The following is a 20,189-nucleotide window of genomic DNA, read 5'->3' on the forward strand; positions in this document are numbered from 1 at the left end:
TTAACCCAAAAGGGACAACATTGCAAAGGAATACACCATATGCACTCCCAAGACAATTGATAGCTAAGATTGTGTTATGGCTTTCAAAGACACAAAGAAATGCACTAAGTTCCTCTCTTTATTAACGGCAGTGGACACTATTGGTAACTACTCAAAATAATTATTAGCATAAAACCTTTCTTGGTAGTGAGTAATGGGGAGAGGTTGATAGTATAAAACATTGTGAGAAACGGCTCCCTCTGAAGTGACGACGTTTTCGAGAAAGACGTAATTTTCCACGAATTTGATTTCGAGACCTCAGATTTAGAAATTTTGAGGTCTCGAAATCAAGCATCTGAAAGCACACAACTTCGTGTGGCAAGGGTGTTTTTTTCTTCCATTATTATCTCGCAACTTCGACGACCAATAAATTGAGCTCAAATTTTCACAGGTTTGTTATTTTGTGCATATGTTGAGAAGACTGGTCTTTGACAATTACCAACAGTGTCCAGTGTCTTTAAAAGCACGATAAATTGAAATTTTAACTCAACGAAAGTTTCTTTGTAAAGTCCAAGTACATGTACAGTCAAATTTCAAATAATCAAAGCATTGAACACTGCTAAATGCTTTATACAATTATATGGAATTGGCATTGCAGGTACAACAACTTGCCAAGCAAATGGAAATTTGACTAAGCAGAATTACTCATTACCTATATACCAGAGTTCTACATCTTTGTTAAATGGCTGTGTAAATAGTGTCAGTTTAAAACATCTTTTAAAATGATTCAAAATATTCATTGAAGGTGAAGAGTTTGTTCGTTTATTCGTTCTGATTGTTTACAGTTGTTTGTTTGTTGTTTGTGATTACTGCTACTCAACCCCACCATGTGTCGTCTTCGGAAGACTGGCTGTCATCCGTGTCGTCTTCTGAAGAAGACTGAATGTCAACCATGTTGTTATCATGGCCTTGCAGACTGTTGATAAAAGACAAAACACTGATTGAGACTGAACATAATAGGGGGCCTATAATAATAACAGTGGCTTCGTATACATTTATATATTCATAAATACCCCAGACAAATTCTCCATTTTGATTGGTTGAGAGGACATCACGTGGGGGTGTTTAAAAGGATGATGTAACCACAGCAAAAAGTGTTTAAACCTGGGCGTGACACGTGAGCTTGCACCTGTGCTCATAAAGCCCACGTCACACGTGACAATTTTCTGGCAATCTCGAGGCAACGAAAGTTGCTAGCCACAGGGGGGGGGGGGGCTCACAGATTGCCGCGTGTGACATGTCGTGCTCGAAATCACTGGCAACCCAGAGGCAACGTGTATTTCGAGTAGAATGTGTTTCTACTTTGTTGCAACTTTTGCGGGCAACCGCCAATCAGATTGCGCATACATGATGACGTAATTTTTTCACTCCTGAAAAGTTTTCAGCGGTAGCCATCTTTTCTGTCGCCAAGTGGTGATTTTTTGCAACAAAATGACTGATTTAACCAAAATAGTCTGGTCATTCGACAAAGACCTACTTCTTTACAAAGCACCATGTATTGGTTTACAAAGTGCTGTGGCGTAATATGCAGCCAATCCAACCAGGCACACGCATGTTTTTGGCCTATACAATAACAAAGTTTTGTTTAAACAAAGTTTTTAAATAATGTATTTACTTTTTTTTTTGTCTTTTTTTTGTCTTTTTTTTTTTTTTTTTTTTGGGGGGGGGCGTAAATTATAGTAAATTAGTTGTAAATTTGAGATGCAGTCTATACACATGCAGCCCATTCATTTCCAAGAGGGAGTCTAAATTACTACCTACCTTGGTGAGGCAGTGCACATTGCTTGTGAGATCCAAATTTCAAAGCGATGGGGTCCTTGTCTCCATGGTGCATCGTAAGCTGGAAAAAAAGTTTTAAAATATTTTTTTTATGGCACAATTTTTTCCTCAACCCTCCTATCCTCTGTATTGAAAAAAAAAAAACGAATCGTAAAATGCAATCCTGGAAGGTGTGTACCTATACCATGTTATCTATCTGCAATCGTTTGATGTTTAGATATTCTGATGAAAATTTGTCTACACAAAGTTTTAAAGGCAGTGGACACTATTGGTAGTTGTCACAGACTAGCCTTCACAGTTGGTGTATCTCAACATATGCATAAAATAACTAACCTGTGAAAACTTCAACTCAATCGGTCATCAAAGTTATGAGATAAAAATGAAAGAAGAAAACACCCTTGTCACGCGAATGTTGTGTGCGTTTAGACATGGTTGATTTCGGGACCTCAAGTTCTAAATCTGAGGTCTCGAAATCAAATTTGTGGAAAATTACTTCTTTCTCGAAGTATACCTCAGAGGGAGCCGTTTCTCACAATGTTTTAAACTAGCAACCTATCCCCATTACTCGTTACCAAGTAAGGTTTTGTGCTAATAATTATTTTGCCAATAGTGTCCACTGCCTTTTAAAAAACTCGGCCAACAAAACAACACATAACCTACTTGCAATGAAGAATTCATCAGTGCTGTAACAGAGTCCCCGTTTGTCCAGTTCAGTGCGAAGCTCCTCCTCCTTAGCATCAATATTTGTCGAGTTGGTAAATGTGATGGCATAGGTTTCCTTGGATTCATGTCTAAGAAATTCAACACCATCCTACAATAAAGCATTGTAAAAAAAAAAACATTTTAAAGAAGTCAGCTGGCAGGTCCATTTTTCCTGGCAGGTCAGTTTTTTTTTTTTTTTTTTTTTTTTTTTTTGGGGGGGGGGATTTTTTGCTTGTCTTTTTTTCTGAGTTGCTTGGCTAGGCTGGATGGTGGGTAATACGTATCCCTCTTGTGGAGGGTGTGTTTGGTCTTGTTATTCAATATTGTCTTGAACCAAAACTTTCTGTCGCTATTGGCTTTCCCTGCCAGGGTTCTTGTCTTTTGTTTTGTTTGTGATGTGTGATACCATCCCCACTGGAATGGAGGTTGTTTCCTACAGTACATATAGCCTGCCCGCGGCCAGGGCAGGTTTATCAGTATTTAGCTTTGTGTTTTTGCATATTTGTATTCTTCGTAAAATTATTGTCATGCTTGTTTATGTAAATCTTTGATGTGCAATTTTTTTATGTGGTTTTTCATGTTTGCTAGATTGAATTGATTTGTTTTGTTTTACCTCGGTGGGTTCTGGGGGGTCATGATGTTGGTCGGGTGGCAGGTAGAACATGAGATTGTAGGTGAAGTCACACCCAGTTGGAGGGCTCTCTGTTGATTTGTGGACCAGGATAACTGGTGTGGTTCGTGTCATATGCTCTTGCTTGCTGTTCTGTCCTACAGTGGCAAGAAAGTTTGACGTTCAAAAAATGTATTATTATGCCATGCCTTTAAGGACAGTGGACACTATTGGTAGTAACTCAAATTTATTATCATCATAAAACCTCACTTGGTAACGAGTTATGGGGAGAGGTTGCAAGTATAAAACATTGTGACAAGACGTAATTTATCAATCAATAATTTAAGATTGTGCAACATTGTTGTTTTGTCGTTCGTTATTCTCTTGCAACTTCGATGACCAATTGAGTGCAAATTTTCACAGGTTTGTTATTTTGATGCATTATGTTGGGATACACCAAGTGAGAAGACTGGTCTTTGAAAATTCGATGTCCAGGCGATTTCACGAAACGCTGTGATTAATCCTATCTCGAGTTAGGACGAGTAACTTTTCTAACTTAGGATGGGTTCAATGCGTCGTCACGCCTATTGTACGAAACTTAACTCGTCCTAAGTCCTAAGCTTAAACCTAAAAGTTTTGTGAAATCGACGGCAGTGCCTTTAACATTTATTTTCACCGTAGAAGTAACGATGAAGCAGCATATACGCATCATCGTATGCATCGTCCATGATGCAGGTGTGAGTCCTCTTCATCACGTAAAGACTTCCAGCCAAGTGGCGATGCTCAATGTTTCCATTGAATGTCTCCATGATTCGATAACTAGGACAGTGTTTTCCTAGAAAAGTAAACAAGCAAGGACAATTTATATTTTTGATTTATTCAGTAATACAAATATTAGGTTCTTATAGCGTAACAAAGCGCTTAGTATTTTGTCCTTTAAGGTAGGAGGTGCTATATACGTTTTGAAGTATGAGACCTATTTATTTAAATCACCATGTAATGGTGCTGTGGCGCAATATGCTCCTGATGAAGCCAGGAACACCGGGGCGAACCCCTTCTTATTACGATAATTAAAGGGACACGTTGCATGCCTTGGATCGGACGCGAGTTGGTCTATATAAAAAGCGTTTGTAACCGTTTGTTATAAAATGCATATTGGTGGGTAGATATGATGTAAAAGTAGAATACAATGATCCACACAAACATGCCACGAAATTGCACGGTTTTCCATTTAGATTTTCGACTAACTCGGTCGGCCATTTATGGGAGTCAATTTTTTGCCTCCAATAAATGGCCGCGGAGCAACAGTATAGAGAACGGAACAAACGTAGGGAAAGTTTACCTCTGTGGAAGCATGGAGGAATGGAATCTTTGATGCATCTGGGCTGCTTATCTCTTGAGCCCATGCGCACCAGCACTTCGCTGTAGTGAAACAGAAAGGATTTCCTTGAGAGAAAAAATAAATTCAAGATAATTAAAACCTTTGGGAATTTGTTAATGGGATTAGCAATCTGTTTTTATTTGAACGCTACATATGGAGTGTAAATTTGAGGGGGAAAAGTCTGTAGAGACTTCGACCACAAAGTGTTATTTACAGTGTTGAAGTATACTATTTTCCTTTAGTGAACAGATCAAATCATTGTTTTTGTGCGTGGGGGTGTTGAGGTATGTGTAACTTTAATAAAAATTCTCGATTGGTGTGAATTGAATAAATAATAAATTTGCAGTGAATTTATCACAAGAAAGATTGTGCAATAGTAATTAAAAACGAATCAAGATTTCCAGATGCCATCTCAACATGTAAAATCTGTATCATGTAATGAGTATTTAGGATCATCACAAACTAGCACAACAATATACAAAAAATAATATGCCAGGACATACCAAATGAAAGCAGTTTGATAGTTTTAGGCTATCCTGATGAGCAAAGTATAGAAACATACAAATAAACCAAACAAACAAATAAACAACCAAACGAATAATACCTAATAAACAATCAAAGGCAAAAAGACTAGATCAATTAGCTGTCCAAATTCCTTCGGTCAACTTACGAACTGTAAAACTCGAAGGCGAAAGGCTCTGAGATTGCGTAATCCTCCCCTTCTTCATCCAAATAACTCCTGAGCTCCTGAAGTCGTTCAGTGTTGTAGGGGTTAAAGCTAAAACTGCTGAAACTCATAGCAAAGATAGTCGAGGCTGGCTCATCAAGAAGAATCACCTGTAGTTAGAAATGAGATTTTGTTGAGGTTAGACAAATAACTCAAACAAAAAGATCAACATTAGTCAAAATTGTGGTTATAATAAAAAAATATGTGTGCTTTGGTGTCTAACCTCAATCCGTTTCAAAAACATATATTTTTACGTCAAGATAACCAAGTACTTTAGTTATCTGTGTTTTAACCAAATGGAAAACGAGCAACACATTAATTCACAAATGTAGTTTTGTGACAGTCCTTTTTGTTTTCAAAATGCCAGTTTCTCAAATTGCTTTCAGAACACCCATTGTTCCGAAAAATGTGCGCTCGATCGAGAAGGTGTAATAATGATCGAGGATCTCATTTGGGACCTTGTGTTATTTGGGTGCAATCTTATTTTTACAATTTTGTGTTTTCATTGGCATGGGTTTTGTTTGAACATATCTTAAGATGATAGTTGTTATACTTTTATATAACATTGACAGCCCCATTCCAGCTTGTAACCATTGCGTTAAACCAATACAAGACACTGTCCAGTGGTTAGACTGCAGGACTTGCAATCACAAGGTGGTAGGTTCGAATCCTTCCAAGTTAACCTCTGATTTCACAATGACGATATAGAATAAGTATTGTCGTCTATATATAGTTACTGAATCACAATTTATATATTATTTTCAATAGCCGGCAAACTAACAGATTGCATCACAGCGTTGTGGGCACTGTTAGAGTGCACTGATGCATTGAGAATAACAGAAGTATTCAACGAGCACGCCATTGATCGAGTTCAACAAGCAACTGAGGGACGTCTTGCCTTCCGCTTCTTCAATGATTATAACGGACATTTTGTGCACCATATCTGTCAGAAAAGAACTCTGCTGAAACGTGTACAGGTAACGTACATTTTCATTCACAGTGATTAGGGGTTCATGGGATGGCCAAAAACTTAATTTACAAAAGGTATCAAAACCCTTTAAAGACACGGACACTATTGGTAATTGTCAATGCGCCTTGAACACCCAGCAGGGTGGATATGTGCGCATTACAAGTCTTATTATTATTATTATTATTATTATTATTATTATTATTATTATTATTATTATTATTATTATTATTATTATTATTATTATTATTATTATTATTATTATTATTATTATTATTATTATTATTATTATTATTATTATTATTATTATTATTATTATTATTATTATTATATTATTATTATTATTATTATTATTATTATTATTATTATTATTATTATTATTATTATTATTATTATTATTATTATTATTATTATTATTATTATTATTATTATTATTATATTATTATTATTATTATTATTATTATTATTATTATTATTATTATTATTATTATTATTATTATTATTATTATTATTATTATTATTATTATTATTATTATTATTATTATTATTATTAAAGACTGGTCTTCACAGTAGGTGTATCTCAACATATGCAAAAAATAACAAACCTGTGACAGCTTGAACTCAATTGGTCATCGAAGTTGCGAGAAATTAATGAAAGAAACAACACCCAATTGTCGCACGAAGTTGTGTGCTTTCAGATGCGTGATTTCGAGACCTCAAATTTTAAATCTGAGGTCTCGAAATCAAATTCGTGGACAATTCTTTCTTTCTCGAAAACTACGTCACTTCAGAGGGAGTTGTTTCTCACAATGTTTTATACTATCAATCTCTCCCCATTACTCGCAATCAAGAACGGTTTTATGGTAATAATTATTTTGAGTAATTACCAATAGTGTCCACTGCCTGTAACTTTCTTCGAAGAAAGAGTCTCAAAGAAATTTTACATTACTCCGTGATGATAAACTCACATTATTGTCCAAAGGCTGGGGGATGGCGTGGGCTGGATCGAACGGTATAAAGTAAGAGAAGGTGTAGTCCTGAGAGCTTCCAGGGACGGGGGCTGAGGTCGGCCAGGCCTTGGTCAAACGGACCGGCTCGGTCTTGGGAATCAAGGCACCTGCAAAAATCACAAATTTATTCACCAGTTAGGTTCACTTGTTGCCACTTTAGTATGACACACTTTTGGTAGGAATTAAAAGAAAGGTAGACCTCATCATAGTTCAAGTTTTTTACGGGGCACCGGCATGTACATTGGGAGGTTCCAGGTAAACATCTATTTCTAATAGATCCTTAAAGGCAGTGGACACTATTGGTAATTACTCAACATTATGAGCATAAAACCTTTCTTGGTAACAAGTAATGGGGAGAGGTTGGTAGTATAAAACATTGTGAGAAACTCCCCTCTGAAGTATTGTAGTTTTCGAGAAAGAAGTAATTTTCCACGAATTTGATTTCGAGACCTCAGGTTTAGAACTTGAGGTCTCGAAATCAAGCATCTGAAAGCACCCAACTTCGTGTGACAAGGTTGTTTTTTCTTTCATTATTATCTCGCAACTTCGACGACCGATTGAGATAAAATTTTCACAGGTTTGTTATTGTATGCATATGTTGAGACACACCAAGTGAGAATACTGGTCTTTGATAATTACCAATAGTGTCCCGTGTCTTTAAACAGCTGAGGAGTTTTTAAGACTTTTAAGAGAAAGATTGAACAAGATTGGACAAGAAAATCACTATTGACAATCGGAACAGAATATTGCTGAGGTTCTGAAACTGTCATGCAGGGATGAAGTAATCATGACAAAGATTAAATCGAAAAAACGGACAGAAGTTGAAGCAGTATTTTTTACATGTGCAAATTGTTTGTCATTGTCAAGTAGGGTGTCGTAATGATTTTTAACAAATAACGTAGGGACCTCTATGCATGGGTAATTAGAAATTATATACCATAATTGTTTTTGTAGTAAAGGGTGAAATAATTACCGTTTACAAGTAATGTTAAGACCTGGGCCCCCATTTCATACAGCCTGTAAGCACAAAAATTTGGTTAGCATGACATTTATTCCTTGGTAAAATCAGGATTACCAAAAATTGTATTTGTTGCATATTGCTTGATACTGGTATTCAGCTGTTGTTTGCTAAATCCTGAAATCGCGTGGACATTTGGTTGGTAATCCTGTTTTAACCAAGGAGTAAATTTCATGCTAAGCACATTTTTGTGCTTACAGGCTTTATGAAATTGGGCCCTGTATGGGTAGTAAGAAGTATATATCATTGTTGTTGCAACTAAGGTTGAAATAGATACCGTGAATAATAAGAAATTACATACCATAACTGTTGTATCTGTCGAAGTATTTATCCAGCAAAGGTAGAGCAGTTAATTCTGCCAGTTGAGGTGACAGTGAGTTGACGGTGGTTGAGACCCACGCTGCCCTGAAATACATCCTCGCCTCATAATCATCGTCGTCCTCGCATAGTTGCACATATTGGGGCTCCTCCTCGTCCAGTAGCTTGAGGTCAGAGAGGGTCACCTTGCAAGTTGGTTCCACAACAGAAGGTTTCATCTTCAGCATGACCTCATTGGGACGGTTGGAACTCCTTTTTTTAAGTGGGAAAAAATGAATAATTTTGAGCCCTTAAAATATTAATGATCACCAGAATGGATGTGAAAAATTATCACCAGTACGTATCACCAGTATCATTAAATCCACACTTGTTGTATCTCAAAATGCATCAAATAACAAAATATTAAAATTTGGACTCAATTGGTCATTGAAGTTGCAAGAGACTATAGTGAAAGAAAAACACCCCTGCAAGTTGGTTCAACAACAGAAGGTTTTCTAAGAAGCATGACCTCATTGGAGAGAAGCTTCAGCCCTGTAATTAATTATTTATTTAAAGGCATGTTTTGAATTATTGTCAAAGACCAGTAGGCCTATCCTCACTTTATCCCAACACAAGCACAAAATAACAAATCTGTGAAACATTTGGGCTCATTTGGTCATTGACGTTGCAAGAAAATAATGAAAGAAGAAACACCCTTGCTACACAAATTTGTGTGCTTTCAGATGTCTAAAAACAAAGTCAGGTCTGAAGTCTGTATGACCATAAGTTACAGTATAATAACTGTAATTATTTGACCACATAAATAATGACGCTTACGATGGCCATTACAGTAAATAGCAAAATTACTTGATCACAGCTACTCATAGTGACAATTATTAACGTTGGCGAAATCAGGAAATTAGGTTTCTTAAATCAGAGATAACAAAATTGCTCTTGTAAACACGCCTTAATTGTTCGCACTATACTTTGTTTGCCTTTGCAAAACTCCCACTTACGGATCATAGACATTAATGGAAAACTGATCGCCAACAAACTGCTCCCTGCGTTGGTTCAACAGGGTCTCCAGCAAAGACAACTCTTGCGAATTAAGGGATGAAATGTGGCTCGAAAACGTCTTTACAAAGTATCTTGTGGCTGGCTCTCTCTGTAAAACCACCTGTAAAACAACAAAACATTAAAGAAAACAGTTGAATACAAAAACACGTTTGTCCTATAGGCTACCATGCTAAACATGGTACACTGAACAAACCATGGGGTGTATGAGATTAATACCCGGAGGTTGTCACATGGTGTTACCATACCAACAATGTAAATGCAGTGAAGTGTTTTGCACCAAAAACGTTATGTCTTAAGTAACATTTTAGATCGGGGGGGGGGCGCTTTAACAAACAACTTCGTAGTGTAATTAGGAATTTAACCGTTGATCTTGGCCAGTTGGGTGTTGTTGTTGTTTTTCGTTTATTATACACAATCATTGGGACATTTAGAATAGTAAATGTTTAAACATGGCAACAATAAAGAACAAAGTAATACCTCAACCCACGAAGGGGTTTCTACCTCCATGCTAAAACGAACCAGATATTAATTTTTGTCTCCAATATCACTTGTTTTCAATTGCTTTTTCCAGCTTAAAAACAAAGTTGGAGTTTCAACAGGAGTTAAAATATTGATCATGGCTGCGTATTTTCTCCTCTTCTTTTGTGATTAATATAATACATGTTACTTTTTTTTTTACTGGGTTCTTTTTATCGGTTATCTCTTTTGACCCAGTTATCTCTTTTGAAAGGAACCCCCAAGAAACCCCCAAGTTCTACGGTTATACTCACCTCTCCGTCAACGGGCTGGGGAGGGTTGTCATGCCATTCACGGGGCAAATATAGAGAATAACTAGAGACTGTACTCTCATTATCAGACCGAGGGCGTGTAGTTCGGAGGGGTGTGGTCATGTTGATGTTCAAATCTTCAATGAAAAAACAGTAACAGTAATAAACGAACTGCAGTAGATTGTGCTATGATTTGTTCTTTAACCCCGATGCAAATTTAACATCTATTATTTAGTTGCGGTAACCGCTGCCAAAACATAGGATTCGAACTGCCTCTAGCTACCGGGCAACCTCGGTAGTCTAGTTGGTAAGACACTGCTCTAGAATTGCAAGGGTCGTGGGTTCGAATCCCACCCGAGTAAACAGGCCTGTGATATTTTTGTCACAGGACTCGGGAAAGTACTGAGTATACAGTGTTTACACACATCGGTGTATGGGTAAAAAAAATATTAGTTTTTTTTAGGGCTGTGATTATATTAAGTTAACCAGGTAAACTCGTAAGAAAAAAAAATAATTGGGCTGTCAAAAGTTATTCCAAAACACTTTTAAAAAATTGAAGTTACTTTCTGATACTTTTAAAAGTGTTTTGCTTCAGTTTTGTAGAACGAAGTAAAATACGGACAATGAGATGAAGCCAATCATCCCTTTTTTTCACAGAGTGTAGAACAAATACAACCATGGGCGAGGGAAAGAATTAAACTTTGAGAAAGAAAAAACAATGCATACTTTGGTCATTTCTCCCACTGAAGTATTCTTGCAGTTTAGTCGTGGCATACGAGACTGCATCTTCACCAGACCACACATTTATTACAGTCGCCCATACAGAGTCATTATAACTCCTGGCTTCATACCCAAAGGGTATATCAGCAGTGCAAAGATCCTTGTAGAGTGGGGTGGGTACTTCTGCATCTCTGTGTGAATTTAAAAAAAATATTAATATTAAAGAAGATTAAGACCTCACTGTGTTTCTTCAACTAAAACAAGTATTAGCACTAATAGTTACCTGTACAAAACAAATGCATGTTAAAATGTGTGTCAGGAAGTTGTTTGCTATGCTGACTCTGGTCTCTTAAAAAGAGTTCTGGACCAGTTACCGTTTTGAGCCACAAGGCCTCTTACAGTCATGTATTTTTAAAAAAAGCTGGCAACAGTCAATATTTCTCATAAAAACATTGGTTTAACGTATTTGGTTAATGAAATGCACAAATCAACAAACTTGTGATTCAGTAACGTTGGACGGCAATGTTCTGTTCATTGTGAAATCAGCGGTTACCATGGCTGGATTTGAACCCACAACTTTGTGATTGCAAGTCCTTCATTCCAACCACTTAATTACTACTCAGCAGATTAAAGGATGTCTAAAAGTCAACACGAACAACTTCTTGTTGGGGACTGAAAGCATTTTTCACTCAAGTAGGTTTCGTGAAACCAACAAACAAAATTGGAGTCACTTATAGTTTGCACAAATCTATAAACAGAAAGCCTTACCCCTACACTGTTCCACAACTGGCTTTGGAAGCGAAAACAAAAAGCTTTAACTTACCCATGTCTTAACCCATTGACTCTATCTCGGATGCTGGCATAAGCTTCACCAAACCATTCTTTCACCTTACTCAAAGCCTCCTGCAGAATATGTGTGTGTAAATAAAAAGGGTATTCGGTGATCTTTTCCTGGTTTCGAGGTGCTCTCTAACAGTGGCACTCTGTGGTTTGTTTATTTATTTATTTATTTTGTTCATTTATTTTATTTTTATTTTAGTTTTTGTAATAAAACAAAAAGACATTTTACTGACCAATGCGTCTGTGTAAGATGACCAGCCACCATCAACTGTCTCAGTGGATTTAACTGTAGCTGTTACATATCTCTCTGTTGTAGTAGTCCGTGAACTTGTCTCACTTGGAATGGCGGTTGCATGAGCAAGATGGCCGCAAAGGGCAAGAACAATCAGGAAACGAAACTGCAAGAAAACAAACACCTTTGGGTTGGAGCTATAAACACACATTGCCCTGGAATTGCTGAGATTCGTCAAAATAAGTAAGTACAATAATGTGATCAACACTGTACCTCGTTACCTGTGTCTTTTGTTATGATGTATTTATGTACTTTTTGAAAGTAAAATAAAGTGGTTTGAAGTGGGAAATGAGGAAATGTAAATAAAGTGGTTTGAAGTGGGAAATGAGGAAATGTAAAGTGGTTTGAAGTGGGAAATGAGGAAATGTATACATTTCCTCATTATTGTTGTACTTTATTGTCTTAGAGACACTGGACACTATTGGCAATAGTCAAAGACCAGTCTTCTCACTTGGTGTATCTCATTATACGTATAAAATAACAAACCTGTGAAAAATTTAGCTTATCAGTCGGTCCTCGAAGTTGCGAGATAATAAAGAAAGAAAAAACACCCTTGTCACACGAACTTCTGGCTTTCAGATGCTTGATTTCGAGACCTCAACCTCTAAATCTGAGGTTTCGAAAACAAATTCGTGGAAAATTACTTCTTTCTAGAAAACTACTCCACTTCAGAGGGAGCCGTTTCTCACAATGTTTAATACTACCAACCTCCCCATTGCTCGTTACCAAGTGAGGGTTTATGCTAATAATTGTTTTGAGTAATTACCAATAGTGTACACTGCCTTCAAAGAGGTGTGCATGCAGATAGATTCATATAAAGCCTGAAAGCACACAAGGTTGCTAAGCACAGACAATTTTGCTCAGCAGAAACCCAACCAATATACCATGAAGTTATCAATTTCACAAGTTGGCCCAAGTTGGCATCAACGACGCTAGAGATTTACGAACGATAACAAGAAGAAGACCCAACTAACTCCCTTGTCCACAACTTTACTCGGTCGCAAAAAAGACAAAATAACGTGAGTTTTACATTTTCAACAACAAATGCTCCTGCCTCACATATGAAAGTAAAAGTGATAAATAAAAAAAACGCGCTGGTTGGCATGTACGGCCGGATGTTGGCAAAACATTCAACCGAGTTAAAGTTCACTACTTTCAGGAAACTTTCAATATAAGACACTGGACACTATTGGTAATTGTGTAAGACCAGTCTGCACAGTTGGTGTACCTCAACATTTGCATAAAATAACAAACCTGTAGATACTAATGAAAGAAAAAAACACCCTTGTCGCACCTTGGTCACACAAAGTTGTGTGCTTTCAGGTGCATGATTTCGAGACCCTCAAATTCTAAATCTAGGGTATCGAAATGAAATTCATGGAAAATTACTTCTTTCTCGAAAACTACGTCACTTCAGAGGGAGCGGTTTCTCACAATGTTTTACACATTAACCTCTCCACATTACTAGTTATCAAGAAAGATTTTATGAAAATATTTATTTGAGTAATTACCAATAGTGTCCACTGCCTTTAAAAGAAAATACAAACCATGGTTGGTTGTGTATCGTTTCCAACAAACTCAGAACTATTTTTGAATTTTGGTGTGTAATTGTTACAAGCTGTGGCTATCTATTTTTTGCTTTACTTTTTGGCTCACATGGTTTTTCAACGTTGGTTGGGCAAAACCTCACAGGCTAATATAATAGAAATATATATAAAGGGTAACACTTACCATGTTGCACCTCTGTCGGGTAGCACTCTGTTAATGCACGACGCAATAAACACACTGTGACACTTTGCCACCCTTCTTCGATTTATATGCTGCGAGGGGCAGTGTACAAACTGTCCGCTGATTTCTGCACAGCCAATCAGGTTACACATTAATCGCCGACTCCGATAAAGTTGCCAAAGTCCTGTTTAGACCACGCCCCCAATCCGGATCTATGAAACCACGTGGTAAGCATTAACATACAATGTGCGACGGGTTCTCGGGAATAAGTGCATAGAACAACATTAAAGCATTAAAATAACATAGTTCGTTGTTGCCAACAAAACAGTTGCTGGCAGTTTAAGCACTATGTGGAAACCACCATACATAAACTGAAAAACCTGTCGAAGTTTGAGATCGATCGGCCATCTGGGTCACACAAAAAAATATGTTGTGAACTGCATGACATCAATTTAAAAACAAAAATGAATAAAGCGTTCACTGATTGATTAAAGGAACACATTGCCTTAGATTGGTCGAGTTGGTCTTTGAAAAGCGTGTGTTATCAAATGCATATGGGTAGACAGATTAAGTAGAATACAATGATCCACACAAACATGCCTCGAAATTGCACGGTTTTCGTTTTACCTCGTCGACTAACACGGGAGTCAAATTTTTTACTCCCATAAATGGCCGACCGTGTTAGTTTGCAAAGTAAAAGGAAAATCACGCAATTTCGAGGCAAACTTGTGTGGATCGTTGTATTCTACTTTTTAAACATCTTTCCAACCATATGCAGTTTATAACAAACGGTTGCAAACGCTTTTTTATAGACCAAGTCGTCCAATCCAAGGCAGCGTGTTCCTTTAACTCCAAACAAGTTTATTTATTTCTCATCAAATATGACATTTCAGAGAGAAGTTTGTCGAGGGATGTTTGTTTTTCTTACCAATTCTGAATAGTTCCTTTAAACACTGATACCGTGACACCATCCCCCGTACGGGTTGTTTTCGCAGGAATCTGGGATCAAGTGTCACCGGATTTTAAGGGGAAACCTGGGTCACAAACCTTGGTGTTTTTTTTTTTTGGGAAGTCCCTTGGGGCATGGAGGCAGGAACCTTGGTTGGTGTTTTGAAAACAAAACCTGAAATTCAATTTTAAAGGCAAACTGTACCCTTGTTTTTTCGGAACTGTTCGATTGTTTTAATCATTTTATAAATGCAGATGTAGGTAGAAACAAAACTAACACTCTCTAAATGTAAAAGGGTGAAAAACACCGCTCTTTGCATTCCGAGTTGTCCCTGGTTATTTCACTCTTTTAGAGGGGTTTCACTCGAGGACAGAGTGAAAATCACTAAAAAAGATGCAAACTTCAATCTCAAAGAGTGGATCGGACCACTCGAAAAGAAGTTGTCCCTCATATGGCTCTTCAATCACTCGTTGAAATTTAGAGAGCATGTGAAAATTTCGTTTCAAAGGTGGTAGCGCCGAAAATCGAGAGCGAAATGTCCACACAGGGAGACTAAGCAAATAATAGGAACACATCATCTGAGAAACGAAACTGACATTGACAGTATCGCTTCTCATTTTCAAATAATTTCAGTATATATAAGACCCATTCAACATTGACTCGTGTTCTGTTCCCTTCGGGTGCGCCACCGAGTCGACGGTGCGTTACTGTTTAAAGGGAAGGTACACGTTTGGTAATTACTCAAAACAAATATAAACTTAAAAACTGACTTGGTAACGAGCATTGGAGAGCTGTTGATAGTATAAAACATTGTGGGAAACGACCCCCTCTGAAGTAACGTAGTTTTTGAGAAAGAGGTATTTCTCACTAAAATAATAAAAGACTTCTAGCTAGAAGTCGCACACAAATGAAGGCACACAAATTCGTCCAACAAGGGTGTTTTTTCTTTCATCATTTTCTCGCAACTTTGATGACCAATATTAAGTCCAAATTTTCAAAGGCTTTTTATTGTATGCTTATGACGGGATACACAAGTGAGAACCCTGGTCTTTGACAATTATCACAGGTGTCCAGTGCCTTTAAAGGCAGTGGACACTATTGGTAATTACTCAAAATAAATATTAGCAAAAAACCTTTCTTGGTGATGAGTAATGAGTAATGAGGAGAGGTTGATGGTATAAAATATTGTGTATTGTATGCATATGTTGAGATACACCAACTTTGAAGGCTAGTATTTGACAATTACCAATAGTGTCCACTGCCTTTAAGTGTTTCAAAATTGAGTTGTGTTAAAACAAACTTGTATAATGTGGCTACTTTCAAAACAAACTTGAAAGTCAAAAATGTGTTTAATTGTTGTGAGTTTCGATCCCTTGTGCGGGAAGGCTGAAAGGGCCAGCCTGGGCCCAATGTCAAAGCGCTGCTTAACGGTAAGCAAATTTGTGTGCTTACTGTAGCAGAAAAATCTGCTTAAAAAGCCTTAGCGTATTTCACAGGTTAGCAGACAAATTGGGCGGCCATATTGCGTGTTTACCGTGGATTTGCATTGTGACGTCATTTATTTTCGTGCGGTAAGCACCGGAAGGTTAGCATGCCTTTTCGTGTGCTTACGGTTAGCAGCGCTATGAAATAGAAATTGCAAAGTAAGCACAAAATCGGCCGCTAAGCAGCGCTATGAAATTGGGCCCTGTCCGTAACCAATCTGATTGGCCTATCTGCCAACAATAACCACTTTACTTCCAAGTTGTCAACATGCTTTATACTATCCACAGCTTCCGCTATAGACTTCCAACTACAATTTTATTATTGTCATTAACTCTTTGAGGAATTGTTTTCGCAGGAATCTGGGATCAAGTGTCACAAGGATCTAAGGAGAATACAAGGTCAAAAACCTTTGAGACAGCTGTGGTCCGGATTTGGGAGATTTGGGGTAAGTCCCTTTCATTTAAAGGCACTGTAAACTATTTGCAATTACTAAAAAATAATTGCTAGCATAAAAACTTACTTGGTAACGAGCAATGGAGAGCTGTTGATAGTATAAAATATTGGGAGAAATGGCTCCCTCTGAAGTAACAGTTTACAAAAACAAAAAAACACATTCAAAGACTTCAGGCCTGAAGCCCTTTATTAAACATCTGAAAGCACACAACTTTGTTCAACAAGGGAGATTTTCTCTTTCATTATTCTCTTGCAACTTCGATGACCAATTGAGTAAATGTTCACAGATTTGTTTATTCTATGCTTACACTGTATGTTCGGATACACTAAGAACATTTGTCTTTGACATTTACCTAGGTCCAGGCCTTTATCTTTAAAGGCTTAATGGGAGACTTTCTGGGACGATAGAGGGCAGCAGACTTACCGGGTAAATCAATTGTTCTCAGAATTATGCGCATGTTCAGAACTACGTAAACAATGGAAATTTACCCGGTATGTCTGCTGCCACCTAGCGTTGGAAAGTCTCCTATTGTCAAAACAATTGTTGTATGATATATGATCGAGATCATACAATTTAAAAATAGTGCATTGCACTTATCTCAAACAAATGCCTCTTTTTTATGAAAATAGATAACATTTATTGCAAATATGAATGGGTTAGACTACAAAAACACTGACAACAGTACACCTGATACTTTGTGAGAAACTTAAAGGCAGTGGATACTATTGGTAATTACTTAAAATAAATATTGGTATAAAACCTTTCTTGGGAAGAGTATTGGGGGAGGTTGATGGTATAAAACATTGTGAGAAACAGCTCCCTCTGAAATGACGTAGTTTTCGAGAAAGAAGTAATTTTACACGAATTTGATTTCGAGACCTCAGATTTAGAATTTGAGGTCTCGAAATCAACCATCTAAGCGCACACAACTTCGTGTGACAAAATATTTCGTTATTTCATTATTAGGTGTTCGGGCAACAGCCCGAACAACTCATTGTTTTTTTTCTTTTTTTCTTTTTTTTAATTTTTTTTAAAGGTGTTCGGGCACGGCCGTCACATGGCAAAACAATGCAACTCGAAAATGAGCATTTTAAGAAAAAGTGCTTCAAAGATTCATCGTCTGCCATTTTTAAATGTATTTCTCTATTCAACTAAAACTGTTACAGAATATTTGTGAGTTGTTGACATATCAGCCAGAAAAAAATCGTTTGAAAAGAACAAATGGTTTTGTTGTTATTAATATTTAAGCGAAGTTACATTATTTTACCAAACAAATTGCCACTTTTGTTATTTCATTGACAATAATGCAACTTATGTTACTAATATTAAATAATGTATTTTTATGGCAAAACAATGCATCAAACATTAATTTAAAAATCATTAGTAATGTTCTTCCCGAAATTTCATGGCAAAACAAAGTATCTTATCTTACTTCCCATAAATTGTCCGCTTTCCCAAAATATTTCCTACCAAAACAATGTAAACAGTTTTAAAGGTTTAACACAAACGTCAATTTATGGCAGAACAACGTATCTAATTGTACGATCCTATTAAACTGTGTAAAACAATTTTTTTTTAAACAATTGTATCACAAGTATTTATCAACCAAAAACGTTGATTGTCAAAATTTGAATATCCCTTTTAGATAGAAACATGCGGCGAAGAAGTAATTTTCGATTGATTCAAATTTAATTTTCGTTTATTATGACTTTACAAATTTGGTCAACATTATTCACATTTATGAACTTTATCGAACAACAACACATCAATAAATACAACTCAACTTACAGTATGTAAGTATGAAAACATCACTAAGGCAGTTTTGATCTCATTAATCAACCGAAACAAGAAATCTTGTTTTCGAACTGGTTTGAATCTACTATTTTTTATTTTTTTTTTAATAAGTGATTTGGGGAACTGGGGAGAAACACAAATTTAGTTTCCGGCTCATTACGGTGAGGTTTTAAAGAGTATTTTAAGGATTTTGTAAAAACAAAATTCTTGTTTTGCGGTACAAATTTCTAATTATTTTGATTAGTGTATTGAACTTGCACCATACAAAACAGTAAACTTACACCTACAAAACAGTAAACTTACACCTACAAAACAGTAAACTTACACCTACAAAACAGTAAACTTACACCTACAAAACAGTAAACTTGCACCTACAAAACAGTAAACTTACACCTACAAAACAGTAAACTTACACCTACAAAACAGTAAACTTACACCTACAAAACAGTAAACTTACACCTACAAAACAGTAAACTTACACCTACAAAACAGTAAACTTACACCTACAAAAAATGTGTACATGTAGATGTATGGCAATTCACAGCTTGAGTTAATGACATTACAATTCATAACATTAGTGACTGGGTTCGAAGGATGCCTACGTCTAGTACAGCATGAGCAGTTCATGCTCATTAAAACTTACTGTTTTTGTAATGGTTTCTATTTTCTCATTAATTTTAGTTGAACTAAAAGGCTACATGTTGTTGCATTTGGTGCTGTAGCATTGCGCATAGCATGCTGTTAGATGGTCTAGATCTAGCCATGAGATCATACTGTCATGCACATACCACCATATCTGGCAAAACAAAACACTGCTTCACATGTATTACATTGTACGAGTCCTTTACACATTAAAAGATAGGGAGTAATGAAGCATCTTGTAGATACATTGTTTTGCCATGTAAAAAGTCTAACATAGAATGAAACATTTCTGAATTTCTTTGTTGGCAAAAACGGTTTATCATACAGATAAGGCGTTCTGCCATGTGAACACTACCGTAGTGGTAAAAATTTACTAAACCCAAAACACTACATCATAATGAAAGCCTCTTCTGCCAGATAAACACTGACGTGCTGAACACATAGCTACAGTCAAGCAGAAGACTGCTTCTTATAAATGGACCGTTTTGCCATAAAATAAAGTGCAGAACAAAGTATCCAAGTCAACATAATGCGTTTTGCCATACCAAAACACACAAAAAGGCAAAAAGACCACAATTTGTATAGTTGTATCTTGATAATGGAGCCACGTGCGAAAACGAGACCGGGCTATATGAAAAGAGCGCCCCCAACTTACCCAGACAACTGTTTTTCTCAAAAACACCACAAAATTAGTTGCACTGTTTTGCCATAAGACGGCCGGGCAACAGCCCGAACAACTCATTGATTTGTTCGGTTTTTTTTTAGGTGTTCGGGCAACAGCCCGAACAACTCATTGATTTTGTTCGGTTTTTTTTTAGGTGTTCGGGCAACAGCCCGAACAACTCATTGATTTTGTTCGGTTTTTTTTTTAGGTGTTCGGGCAAAAGCCCGAACAACTCATTGATTTTGTT

The 20,189-nt window shown here is 36.7% G+C and overlaps 1 protein-coding gene across 1 annotated transcript; it reads right to left on the minus strand.

The window, feature by feature from the left end:
* Window positions 1-461: 461 nt before the first annotated feature.
* Window positions 462-14,063, minus strand: LOC117303083. Its single transcript, XM_033787156.1, has 15 exons — window positions 13,958-14,063; window positions 12,168-12,332; window positions 11,918-11,997; window positions 11,101-11,285; window positions 10,378-10,511; window positions 9,547-9,707; window positions 8,535-8,803; window positions 7,174-7,322; window positions 5,182-5,348; window positions 4,473-4,576; window positions 3,807-3,965; window positions 3,134-3,288; window positions 2,479-2,629; window positions 1,801-1,879; window positions 462-955 (listed from the first exon to the last, which is right to left on the minus strand). The coding sequence occupies exons 1-15, from the start codon at window positions 13,958-13,960 to the stop codon at window positions 856-858; spliced, it is 2,061 nt and encodes a 686-aa protein (XP_033643047.1). The 5' UTR covers window positions 13,961-14,063; the 3' UTR covers window positions 462-855.
* Window positions 14,064-20,189: the final 6,126 nt, after the last annotated feature.

This window comes from Asterias rubens, chromosome 19, assembly GCF_902459465.1.
Source record: "Asterias rubens chromosome 19, eAstRub1.3, whole genome shotgun sequence".
Lineage (NCBI taxonomy): Eukaryota > Metazoa > Echinodermata > Asteroidea > Forcipulatida > Asteriidae > Asterias > Asterias rubens.